The 13,539-nt window shown below is 47.0% G+C and overlaps 1 protein-coding gene across 1 annotated transcript in view; it reads right to left on the bottom strand.

Annotated features, from left to right (window-relative positions):
* The window catches only part of Ppm1h (protein phosphatase, Mg2+/Mn2+ dependent 1H), a 259,153-nt gene that overhangs the window by 144,751 nt on the left and 100,863 nt on the right, over window positions 1–13,539 (bottom strand). Inside the window, exon 2 of the mRNA XM_052164872.1 lies at window positions 7,953–8,115. Coding sequence (XP_052020832.1) covers window positions 7,953–8,115 — 163 coding nt within the window. The remainder of the gene's footprint in view (window positions 1–7,952; window positions 8,116–13,539) is intronic.

Raw genomic sequence — 13,539 nt, forward strand, 5'->3', positions numbered from 1 at the left:
TCTCTTTACTACTACTCTGTCTGTTTATTTGGCTTCCCGGGGATGCGTGGCTGAGCCTAACTTGTTACAGCTTCCAGGGCCCAGGCTCGCATCCGGGACAACTCGGGTACCACTGACATCACTCTGTGGATGCTCCGCTCCAAGTGCACGTGCCTCGCATCATGGGCTGTCTTTCAAACCGTCTCTACATACGCACTTTCCTTTACCATAGTGGCTTCCTGACGCTGTGACCCTTGAATACAGCTCCTTGCGCTGTGGCGATACCCAGCCATAAAATTATTTCCATTGCTACTTCATAACTGTAATCTTGATACTGTCAGCAATCACAATGTAAATATCTCATCAGGATCGCTGGCATGTGACCCACATGTTGTGAACCACTGCATTAATCAGAAATATTCCCTTTCTAGAATTTGCTTGGGAAACTACTTATTCATCTTTTAACAACAACAACAACAACAACAACAATTTTAATGGGGACTGAATCCAGGCTCTGAGAGGGCATGATCTATGCATGACAGGCATATAATCTAAAACCAAGTTTTACGTCCTCCTGTTCACTTCCATTTGTTTATATATTAACCAATTAATTAATATAGCAATTGATAATTAACTAATTAATTATGTTTCTTGAGACAGGGTTTCTCTGTGTAGCCCTGTTTTTTCCAGAATTTGCTCTGTCCACCAGGCTGGCCTTGAACTCAAGAGATCTGCCTGCCTCTGCCTTCTGAGGTCCGCACCACTACTATCACCTGGCCCCCCTCCTGTTCGCTTTTCAAGAGCATAGTTCAAATGCCACGTATTAGGGATTGGTTCTAATGATGTCTCAATTCATTTGGTCTCCGCCCCCAGCTGGATTTGATTGGCTATAAAGAATGGCCACACAGCCAATGGCTGGGCAGGTAGACTGAGGTGGGACTGGAGATTTGTGTGGGCTGGGGATGGGAGAGAAAAAAGAATCACTGTGACTGTGGACAAAGGTGCTGCAGGAGAGAAAGCCAACCAGCCACGTAAGAATTCGGGTAATGACCGCTGGCCACTCCCATGATTGGGCCTGGCGAGGCCGGGACGGTTTAGGAGTCTCAGGAGTATGAAGGGGAGCGTTTGCTAGCAGGGGAAGGTTTAGCAGGGCCCAATTTTTGAGCTAGTCACAGCATCTCAAAAGTTAACTGGCGTGTGTGTGTGTGTGTGTGTGTGTGTGTGTGTTTGTTTGTGTGTGTCTGTCTCTATGTGTGTGTCTGTCTGTCTTTCATTCGCGAATCCAGACTGCTCCTGGACTGGTGCACGTGCGACCCACAGGAGCCAAAGCGGTGTAGCCAAAAGCCACGTTCTCTAGGAAGCCGTCCACCAGACCACCCACCAGTGGCCAGTGTGTCCGGCTTCCATACAAACGGGGCTTCTCTTCACTGCACTGGCCTCATGGCACCATTACTGCGCGATGAATCTCTCGCCTCCAGCTCTAGCAAGAGCAGAACTGTAAGAATTGAGCTCATCTTACCCCAGGGCTCAGCACAGGGTCTCAGAGATCGATGTTTGTCTGCAGAGTAAAGGGAGGGAGTCATGGGGGTGGGGGTGGGGAGAGCGGGCGGGGAGGGACACGTGACTCTGCCCTGTCCCGCCTCCCATTGACGTTTTCGGCTGCTATGCTTCGTCCTAGCTTTTTGTGAAGCATTATCTGCAGTTTTCAACTGTGCTAGAAGCCTAGGCCTGACATTAAGGGTGAGTTTGACTTTTAAGGGATGTTTTCTAGCAGGGGTGGAAAAAAAAAATCACTGACCTTTTAAAAAGTCAGTGTGTCCAGAATTAGTACACTAATTCTGTTAGTACACTCTATACAGTTAGTGCTGGTGCTGTCTGGACTCCAACCCCGCAGTTACCTGGCAACAGCCAGGTAGGCCTGGCCCACTATAAAAGAGAGGCTGCTTAGCCCCTCCCCTCCCTCTCTTGCCCTCTTCCCCTCCCCCCTCCCTCCACGTGGTCATGGCCGGCCTCTACTTCTCTACTCTCCTTCTCTCTGCCTTTCTCTGCCTCTACTACTCTCTTAACTTCCCTCCCCATGCCCTAAATAAACTCTATTCTATACCATCGTCGTCGTCCCAACCAGTGGAGCTTCCTCCCTGGGCAGGAGGACCCAGGACCTGCACTTACATCCAGGTCTCTGCAACAGTGGTAACTTTCTTCTTCTCAATTTGCACTTTCTCAGAGATGCCTTCCACACCACCCTGCTATCTCCTGCTTAGACAGTTTTTTTTTTGTTTTGTTTTTTGGATTTGTTTTTTTTGAGACAGGGTTTCTCTGTATAGCCCTGGCTATCCTGGAACTCACTCTGTAGACCAGACTGGCCTCGAACTCAGAAATCCACCTGCCTCTGCCTCCCAGAGTGCTGGGATTACAGGCGTGTGCCACCACCACCCGACTCTTAGACAGGTTTTAATTCCACCTTTTCCTCGATAGCACTCATCACCTGCAACACTCTACCTTTTGTTTTTTTCGTTTTTAAACATGGCTTCTCTGTGTCGCCCTGGCTGTTTTGGAACTTGCTCTCTATATAAGACTAGCCTCGAACTCAGAGAATAGTGCCTGCCTCTGCTGGGATTAAAGGTATGTGCTGCGATTAAAAGGAGTGTGGTTGGGAAAGGGGAAGGCTTTTAGAATGTAAACAAAGAATATAGAAAATAAATTTTAAAAAAATTTAAAAAAAAAGGAGTGTGGCTACACTCCACATTTTAACTGCCTCTTTCAATAAATGTAAACGCCTCATGGTGTTCTGTCTCCATGCCTCCCGGTGAGTCCCCAGCATCTCCGTACATGGCGAGTGCTCAGTGGCTGATGTCATGGTTTGCAGGCTTTTAGAGAACAGCATGAATAACAGCAAAACAGAGGACACGATTCAACAAACAAACAAACAAATAAAACAAACAAACAAACCAAATGTGTAAAGGAACTAAACAGGCATCCTCTGAAAAAGATGTATAAAGAGCCAATCAGCACACAGAAATACAGTCACGGGGCTGGAGAGATGGCTGGCCTGCTTTATCCAGCGTCTGCATCACACAAATGCCTGTAACTCTAGCTCCAAGGTATCTGATGCTCTCCTTGTAGCCTCTGTGGCTTCCACACACATACACAGACACACAGGCTCACATACACACACACATGTGCACACACATGCACATACACAGGCACACAGGTTCACACACACACATGTGCACACACATGCACATACACAGACACACAGGCTCACATACACACACACATGTGCACACACATGCACCTACACAGACACACAGGCTCACATACACACACATGTGCACACACATGCACATACACAGACACACAGGCTCACATACACACATGTGTACACACATGCACATACACAGGCACACAGGTTCACACACATGTGCACACACATGCACATACACAGACACACAGGCTCACATACACACACATGTGCATACACATGCACATACACAGGCTCACATACACACATGTGCACACACATGCACATACACAGGCACACAGGCTCACATACACACATGTGCACACACATGCACATACACAGACACACAGGCTCACATACACATATGTGCACGCACATGCACATACACAGGCACACAGGCTCATATACACACATGTGCACACACATGCACATACACAGGCACACAGGCTCATATACACACACATGTGCACACACATGCACATACACAGGCACACAGGCTCATATACACACACATGTGTACACACATGCACATACACAGGCACACAGGCTCACACACATGTGCACACACATGCACATACACACAGGCTCACACACACACGTGTACACACATGCACATACACAGGCACACAGACTCACCCCCCCACATATGTACCAATAGAAGGTTTGAAATACAGTATTATTAATTATTATTCAAAACTATAGTAGCTACTACTACATATCCAGTAGGATGACTGTTATCAAGAGGAAAAAAAAAAAAAGAAAAAGAAAACAACGAGTGTTAGCAAAGGTGAGAAACTGGAGCCCCGTGGTGACCTTGGTGGGGATGTGAAAGGGTGCAGGCGCCGCCGGAAAACACAACTCTCAGCAAAAGATTTGACTGAGCTAGCATAGAATCCGGAATGCTCTCTGCTCCTAGGTAGACAGCTAAGAGGCGTGAGAGTAGAACCCCGAGGAGGGTCTGTAAGGAACCCCGTCCGTCACAGGTGAGGGGACTCTCACGGCAAGTTATCCAACCTTCAGAACTCACTCACACCACACCTCGATGTTGCAGGATATTCCCTGTCCAACACATCAGGACATGGGAAGGCCCGTGATTGGACAGGAAAGGGGAAGTGGACAGGAAAAGAGGAGGTTGGGGAGAGGGGGGGGGTCACAGGAGGAGAGGAGAATGGAGTCCGACGTGGGGTTATCAAAAGGCTGGAATAATTGGGCTAAGGCTTTATCATTATCAATTGGCCCTAAAATCATTGTACTGACATCTTGTAAATTGTGATATTATTTATACATAAATCTGATTGGTTAATCAAGCATTAAGAGTCTTGATTCCACCAGGTGATTAGGTGGTGAGGTGGCAGATCATAGGGTGTGTGGGCGATGCGGGGAAGTGAGAGGAACTTGGGGTTCCCACCAGAGAGATGGCTAACAGAGGGACGGCCGAGTGAGATGGCCCAGCGCGGGCCGGAGACTTTGTGGGCCTAGAGACCAGCAGCTCCAGAGAGTTGGCGGTGGCAGGAGCGTGGTCAGAACCTGTGGAGAGTTGGCAGGTCGACTTTTTTAAATATTTCATGCAACACCTGGATAACCCCATGATCCTGAACCCTAACACAAGGGAAGTTCAAGAGGACAAATGTTGTAGACTTCTCCTTATTTTAGATGCCTAGAATGGTCAAATTCATTGAGATGTAATGGTGATTGTTGGAGGCCCACGTGACAGCAGGACGGGAAATCAGTGTGCGTGAACCCATAGCCCTGGCTGTCCTGGAACTCTCTCTGTAGACCAGGCTGGCCCCAAACTCACAGAAATCAGCCTGCCTGTGCCTCTGGCATGCTGGGATTAAAGGCGCAGGCTACCCCTTCTCTCCCCCAGCAAAGCATCTTTTGAGAAAACGAAAAAAGTTCCAGAGGTGGGTAATAGCGGTGGTTACACAAACAAGTGAGTATATTTAATGCCACTGACCTGCACACCTAAAATGGTTAAGATTTTACTACGATTTTTGCACAATTAAAACCAAAGGGCCACATGGTGGCTTCCAACTCTAACATGGAGCCTAATAAGAAAGGACAGAACTATAAAGGAATTAAGGCTGGAAATACGCGACCAGTTGTGTCCACTCTGTCTGGTTCCTCCTTGCCCCCTCCAGGAGCACAAGTCTTACAACGCTTTGGAACCATCATGGCGGCTTGGGGTTCACCTCCTGTTCTCTCGGTCCCTTTGGAAACCTCAGGTTCCACTCTTAGTAGGAGTGGAGTAGGAAGAGAAAGAGCGCCACCGACTGGCCACAGGACAAAGGTCCACAGGGCCCAGTCTTGTCAGTGACTCCAGGTTCTGAGCTCCATCCCGACATAACTGCGTTCAAAATAACCTCATCGAGTGGGAGAGAGAACTATCTAGCTCCCCATTCACAAGTGAATAGATGCAAAATTCACTGAGCCCTATACACCGAAGCGTGGCTGCCCTGACGGGATGGATCATTGACACGCATTAAGGACTGAAAAGTATTTTATGTATATGAGTATGTATGCATTCAGTGTCCAGAGAGGCTAGAACACAGCTGTGCTGGAACTGGAGTTAGGGGACAGCTGTGAGCTGATACCTTCATTCCCGGAAGAATAGCGAGGGTTCTTAACCGCCGGGCTATCTCTCTAGCCCTGTATTAAAGATTTCTAACTAATGACTGGATCAAAAACTTCCCACTAGACCCGCAGTAGATGGCATACCTCCAGCCGGCTTCCTTCTGCCATTAGGCAGTTAGAAAACCCAAACCTAACAGAATGAGTAAATGTGTCAACATTGCGGAGCTAGTAAGTCTTAGACGGCCTGAGCCACCTTGCCGCAGAGCGTGTGCATTTAGCCATTACCCCCGTCCTTTCCAGTAAAGCCCGACTTCGGTTCTTTGGGAAAGGCCTCATTCCATGCTTCCTTCAGCTGAAAAAAGTGCAAGCAAGCAAACAAACAAACAAACAAAAAACCCCACAGGCCCTTCCAGCTTTTCCCTAATTCAACCACAGGGGTCCCTGGCTTCTGCCCATTGCTTGGGTGTAAGTATCTGCTGCACCTGACTCTTTCAGCTGCTTGTTGGGCCTCTCAGAGGACAGCCATGCTAGGCTCCCATCTGTAAGCACACCATAGCATCAGTAATAGTGTCAGGCCCTGGAGCCTTCCCCTGAGCTGGGTCCCAATCTGGGCCTGTCTCTGCACCTCCCCTCTCTCAGGCTCTTCTCCATTTTTGTCCCTGCAGTTCCCCTAGACAGGAACAATTCTGGATCAAAGTTCCTAACTGTGGGATGGCAACCCTATCCCTAGAAGCTGAGGAGGAGGGCAACCCCATGAGAAGACCAGCAGTCTCAACCAACCCGGACCCCTGAGATCTCCCAGACACTCGGCCACCAACCAGGCAGCATACACCAGCTGATACGAGGCCCCCGCCACATACACAGCAGAGGACTGCCTGGTCTGGCCTCAGTGAGAGAAGACACACCTAACCCCGGAGAACCTTGAGGACCCAGGGAGTGGGGAGGTCTGGTGGGGTGGGGGTAGGCGTGGGGACATTTGCTTGGAGACAGGGAAGGAGGTATGGGGAGCAGTTGGGGACATGGAGGGGGTTGGTGACAGAACAGAAAGATACAATAATAATAATAATAATAATAATAATCCATCAAAAGAAAAAACACTCCTGGTCTGAGTTTCCTGACTATAGAATCATCTCAGTACTTCGATCTCTGAGCCTAAATGAAACCAGACACTATTTTCTAGGCTAAGATGGAACTCCTAGATCTTTTCGATTTTTGTGTATTTTATATAAAAACGTACTAAAGATTATCAGAACAAACAATTTCATTTGGGCCATCTCGCTGACTGTGCCCAGATTTTCCCACAGGGCACCTCTCCACGGGACTAAAGAATCTGCTGATCCACAGGGTTGAGGACCCGCCCCGCCCTCCGTCTGCAGTTCTTTCTGAGGAGATGTCTGCTTTATTCTCCAGACACTGTAGAGAGGGGATGTACCCTGGGGCTTGTCAATGGGAGGGCGTTCAGTCTGCCAGGCCACCCCATAGGCTGCAAGGGCCTGCAGCCAACCAAAACAAACATTAACTTGGAAGAACATTAGGAACAGGCTCTAACCGGCCAAGTATAATGGACGGCGAAGGGGGAAGACAGGGTCACAGCCTAGCCGGGCTCTGAGCCAATGGCTTGAGATTCTTCCATTCTTTATAAGAAGTTTTCAGGCCATTTCCTCCACAAAAAATATCAGCTTCTTTGAAACCACTAGAGGTTTTATATATCTATATCTATATATCTATATATCTATATATCTATATATCTATATCTATATCTATATATGCCCCTGAAACAAACCTGTTTATAGTGCCAGTGTTATATCTACTCTGTTCAAAAACAAAACCAGAAAAAAAAAAAACCCAAACACCAGGTCACCCAACACATGTCACTTGCAGTGTGGTACGTGTGATACCCTAGTGACCCATTACATCTCTGAATCTGCAGAACGGCTTGTTCCGCATCCATCCATTCATACCTAACAATGGCCCAGTGGTCCTGGAACTCACTACATAGGCCAGGCTGGCCTTGAACTTACAGAGATCCTCCCACCTCTGCCTTCGCCTCCACCTCCCAAGTGCTGAGACTAAAGACATGCGCCACTACCAGCCACATCCCCAGCGTCTGAAGTGGGAGCTAGTATTTGAACACCAAAGAGGGCAGAACAGTGCTTACGGAGTTCTCCTTTAACTGCAGGCCTTCCCCGTTGGGAAGGGAAGACCTTCTCTTGGAGTTCCTGTTCGGGGTGGAAGTGATGGTCCCGGCTTTCTTCTTCACCGTGAGCACCTCGCAGCTGGCTTGGTCTTCATTGTGCGTGCTCTTCCCGGCATTAATAACCCTGGAGAAGAAGCCAGAAAAAGCCTCAGATGGAGGTTTCTGGGAAGGAGAGAGCTCAGCCTCTATCTCAAGGGTCAGCCAAGGAGACTCCACTGCTGGCATCAACTACCTGAGGCAGAGGGACCGGCGCTTGCTATTTCGTGGTCTGGATAAACAGAGCTGTTGAAAGCGGAATTGCATTAGCACCCTCTGACACAATTGCTAAGGGAGTTATTCTGGTCCCACTCACCTCTTCAGGTGTCTGTCAGATGTGGCAGCCAACAACGGCCCCCCTCTAGTCAGAATACAGGAGGCAACCACCCCTTCACGTTGAGCTGGAGCCTGAACTGTTTGGCAATTACAATAGACAGACAGGGTGGCTCAGAGTATTCTGGCCCATCTTCCCAAGTGATAAAGTCACTTTTCATCTTATCAAGCGATTCACAGCACATGGTAAAGTCTGAGAGGAGAGGACCTGTACTTCACTATGTCCGCCTCTCATTTACACAAAGGCCAGGGACTGGATCAAAGGTGTGGTGCTATTTTTAGCTCTGTCTCTGTCCTGTGGAAGAACGGTCCCTGCTCTCTGCACTTTGACTTGGACACTGAAGACATTCCGTACAGTTCCGCAGCATGTGGGCGAGGCTAAGGTCAGAAGAATAGGAATGCTTCAGGAAAACACGCCTCACCATTCATGTGCCTAAGTCCAAGTACATAGATCCCCTTGACTGTACACACGTGTGCGCGCGCGCACACGCGCACACACACAAACACATGCACACACACATGCACACGCATGCACACACACACTCTCGCACATGTGCATGCATACACACACACATACACACACACACACACACACGCAAGCATGCATGCACACAGGCACGCACACGTGCACTTACACATGCACACACACTCATATTTTCACACTTTGCTTTGTTATTTTCAGTCCCTGAGTACTTTTTAAAAATGGGATAATTAAAGACATTAAAGACATCATTCCCTGTACTCTTTTGAGCAACGCCCACCCCTCGGACGTGCACGACCATCCTTTGCCCACCTGTATGTCTCACACACAACCCTAATCTTACTGGGCAGATGTGTTTTTCTTTAAAACAGCAACAGCAACAACAACAAAACTATAGTTTTGCCTCATAAAGAGTTCATTTCCATCCATCAGGGTAGACGGAAATGGGTACCTTTGTCATAACAAACTTTTTTTCTTTTCCTTAATTGGTAAGTATCATTTGATTTGAAAAAAATAAATGACCATTTTTTGGGGAGATTAGTGAGAAGGCTCAATGGGTAAAACGATCTGCGACCATGCCTGGCAACCCAGGATTGAAAAAGAAAACAATGTTGCCATTTGAGATGACTCATCGCATGCTCTAAGAAAAGGCCACCCCAAATGCTCCATACTCAAACTGATTCATCGTTCTTATTGGTGCTGCGACAGTGTCCATTTCAGCTAGGTTTATAAGCACAAATATGCGTTTATTCATTTCATGTATTGCAGTGTGTGTGTGTATGTGTGTGTGTAAAATTTAAAAAATTTTAACTCAAATTTTGCTTATATCCCTTCAAAATCACATTCTAGGGGGTGATAAAGAGTTAAACATTCCTGGTGGCCTCTCTGAGTCAAGTGGGTATCGAAGTTTCTTATACTTGGTGTGGAGAGGCTCTAAGGAAGAGATAGTTTAGGATGCAGGTGGTGAGGTTACCTACAGGGGGATGATTAGCAGTGCCACACAGTCAGCCAGGACTCAGCAACTGACTCTGAATGCCACACACCAGGGCCCAGCTGGGATAAAGACCCGATCTATTCTGATCCCTACCTTCCCTCCTTCCCTCTGTACCACAGGGGCATCAGGCAGTCCGTAGCAAGCAAAACTGGACTGGAGTGGAAACACATAGCGGGCCTGTTTTAGTCTAGCACGGAGAGGAAGAGTAACTTTCCTCTTGCTTCTCTGACCACAGAAGAGTCTGAGAAAGAACCCAGGGAAAAATGGAGTACAGACAGCTCAGATTTGCCCAACCGAGAGACAGGGACGTTCATGTTTGGTCCTAGCTATCTTACTAGGTAGGACTGCATCTGAGGCTCAGGACAGACAGGTTCACTAGGTGCATGCTTCTGATGTCTGAACTTGGAGAATCAAGCCAATGCGCCAGGAAAATGAGGTAGGAAATAACCTGTCTGTCTCCTCAGTCACTGGTAATGACCTGCCAGCGGTGAGTGTGCAGTGTGTTATTTACTGACATGCAATGCTACACCACTACAGTTTCCCAAACGAGTACCTTTCTCAGACAAGGCTGGAACAGAGGTCCAGCTGGCAAAACAGCTCACAAATCCCTCAGATAACTGACTGTGGATGGTCTCAGCTACCATTCCCAGAACTTGGGGGCACTCTACCACTAGCACCTAGCCTCCTGGGGTCACCTTTTATTGCTTGGCTTTAAAATAACAACAGCAAAGGCACTGCAGATCCTCAATAGCTCCCTGCAAGGCTGACTCATCAGCCACTGCTGGCTTCCAGGAGTCTATAAAACTACTATAATTACGTAGATCATGAAACTGAAATCACCATCCCCTTAAAAGGCTGTCTTTCTTTATGGGTGCTAATCTCTGAAGCTGACCTGGTTTTGCCAAGAGTTCCCCAAAACCTTGTGGCATGCATGAGGAATCCAGAACCCTGAATGCTAAAAGCTCGCACAGTTAAATACAGCGGAGCTGGGAGCACGTGTGAACCCCGGGGTCTCCCCCTGGCCCCTGCTCTCAGGCTATAATTCCCTATTGTGCATCTATTCCTGGTGGCTTGGAGCTTGGTTCAGAGGTCAGCCCTGCACTGAGGCATCAGAGCTGGAGAACTGTGAAAGAACAATTACTGGTGACCTTACTTTGCCATTTCGTGTTCAATCGGCTGGCGAACAACCCAGTGAAATGCTAAAATGTCAGAAATGTCGATCTGGTGGGAAGACTACGAAACTGTCCTGGTCAGACATTTCAGTATTACCTCATTGATAAAGGACTGACTGCCCCCACTCACAAAAAAAAACAAAAAACAAAAACAAAAACAACAACAACAAAAAAAACAAAAAAAACCCCAAAACAAAAAACAAACAAACAAACAAACAAACAAAAAAACCCCAAAAAACCCAACCAACCAATCCTTCTCAAAACCTATGATAACAGCAAAACCTTTTTCTTTCTTTAAAAGATTAAAAAAATGCTTTATTTAATTAATTTATTTTTTAAATTTGTGAGTATTTTGCCTGCGGGTATGTTAAGTATACATAACAGGTACATGAAGAGACCAGAAGAGGGCACCAGATCCCAGGGAACTAAAGTTTTAGATGGGTGTGACCTACCACGTGTGCCTGGAACTGAACATGGGACCTCAGGAAGAACACAAGAGCTGGAACCTGCTGAGCCATCGCCCCAGCCCCCTGTCTCTGTCTTTGTTGGGGGCTGATTGCAGGGCCACCAGTTCTATATCTTCTAGTTCCCAACATTTCACACAGGTTTTGTAGAAAGACGCAATTCTTTTCAATTTGCATTGGTCCTAAAAATTTCAATGCCTACCAACTTAAACACTATATATTTTCTTCTTCAAAGGCAAATGCATACCTGTCAAGTAGAAAGGGAGCCAGACACCACTCAAACACTGGTTCTCAACTATTTTAATACTGTGACCCTTTAATACAGTTGCTCGTATAATGGTCACCCCCATGCCATAAAATTATTTTTGTAGCTACTTTATAACTGTAATTTTGCTACTGTTATGACTTGCAATGTAAATATCAGATATGTAGGATAGCAGAAACGTGAGTGCCAGAGGGTTCGCGACCCACAGGCTGAGAACATTGTGAGGCTGAAAGTGAATGGAGAAAAATCTTGGTTTCCCCAGCTGAGGGAGAACTTGCATTGGCTGCAAGCACAGGACCACAGTCATGGATAATCTGCCCTTGGCTTCTGCCCCCGATAACGCCAGCACCTGAGGTCAGAAAGCAAGCTCTATGTCTGCAGAATATGTTTACTTTGAACATTTGGAAATATAAGACACTGGTGGCTAGTCAATTATCATACTTTTGGTGATATTTTTTCCAATCTCCTACAGAGAAGACAAACGTTTTCTGTGAGACTAACCTGGATGGGCTCTGTGATGGTTTATATATGCTTGCCCAGAAGGTATGGCCCTGTTAGAGTAGGTGTGGCAATCTTGGAACGGTTCTAACTTTATGGGTGTGGGCTTTAAGACCCTCATCCTAGCTGCCTGGAAGCCAGTATTCTCCTAGCAGCCTTCAGATGAAGATGTAGAACTCTCAGCTCCTCCTGCACCATGCCTGCCTGGACACTGCCATGTTCCCGCCTTGATGATAATGGACTGAACCTCTGATCCTCTGAACCTATAGACCAGCCCCAATTAAATGTCTTTAGAAGAATTGCCTTGGTCATGGTGTCTGTCCACAGCAGGTAAACCCTTACTAAGACAGGTTCTCTCCTAAGAACAGGGCCCAGAGCAGGTACTTTTGAAAGACTGGCAAAGTCAGAGAGACACAGACTCTGCTGCTCAGTTCCTGGTGAGGGGAATGGTGTTTTATTGATTTGTCTGTGTCCAGAGAGCCATCAGCATGTCACAGGGAGTAATCTACTCTTCTTCACATGCTCTGGTCAGCTCTGTGAGGTGACTGTTGCTACGCTGCCCCTTCAGAAGCCTGTGCAGCTGATGTGTGACAACGGGATGTAAGTTCCCGCCGCATACCTCAAGTCCTCAGCTGCATTTTGTGAATTAAATTCTGAGTTGCTAAGATTTGTGTTGAATAGCAGGATTCTATTCACCTAAATAACTGGTGAATAAAGTTAGAATTCAAATTCAGAAAGGAAGAAAAGAAAAAGAGAAACGAGGAGCTACCATCTGCTCAATGCAGAAACTTTGTAACCACTGTTTTTTTTTTTTTAAACGTAGAGCAACAACTAACAGCTGCAGAATTTGACACTGCTTTTAAAGGAAGTATAAAGCCCTGGGTGGTCTGAACTAAAAGTTTTACATCGAACGGTAACACTTCTCAGCAGGCAGTAATTCCACTGGTTAAGGAAGAGGTCTTTGTCTAGGACATTGGATGAAGCAAAGAATATTGCTGATTCATATATAATTGAGAGACGGATTGAAAAATTGCTGTCCAGGGGAAATGAATCATTTATGGGAGATCAAATATAGCTGGTTATTACAAACATTCTCTTCTCTAGGTAACCTCTGCTGTCCATGCTTTATGGGCCTCTCTGAAGTAGGGACAGACCACCCAGACAGGCTACAGCAGGAGGATTTGATCCTCAATTTTGAGCTCCCGGGGAGATAATAAACTCCTGGCCCTGGATACTGGAAAGCTTGCTCTGACCAGGATAATCCCTTGATAACAGCCCTCAGCAAAAGCCAGGGAATGGTCAGTG

The sequence above is a fragment of the Apodemus sylvaticus genome, chromosome 20 (assembly GCF_947179515.1).
Source record: "Apodemus sylvaticus chromosome 20, mApoSyl1.1, whole genome shotgun sequence".
Lineage (NCBI taxonomy): Eukaryota > Metazoa > Chordata > Mammalia > Rodentia > Muridae > Apodemus > Apodemus sylvaticus.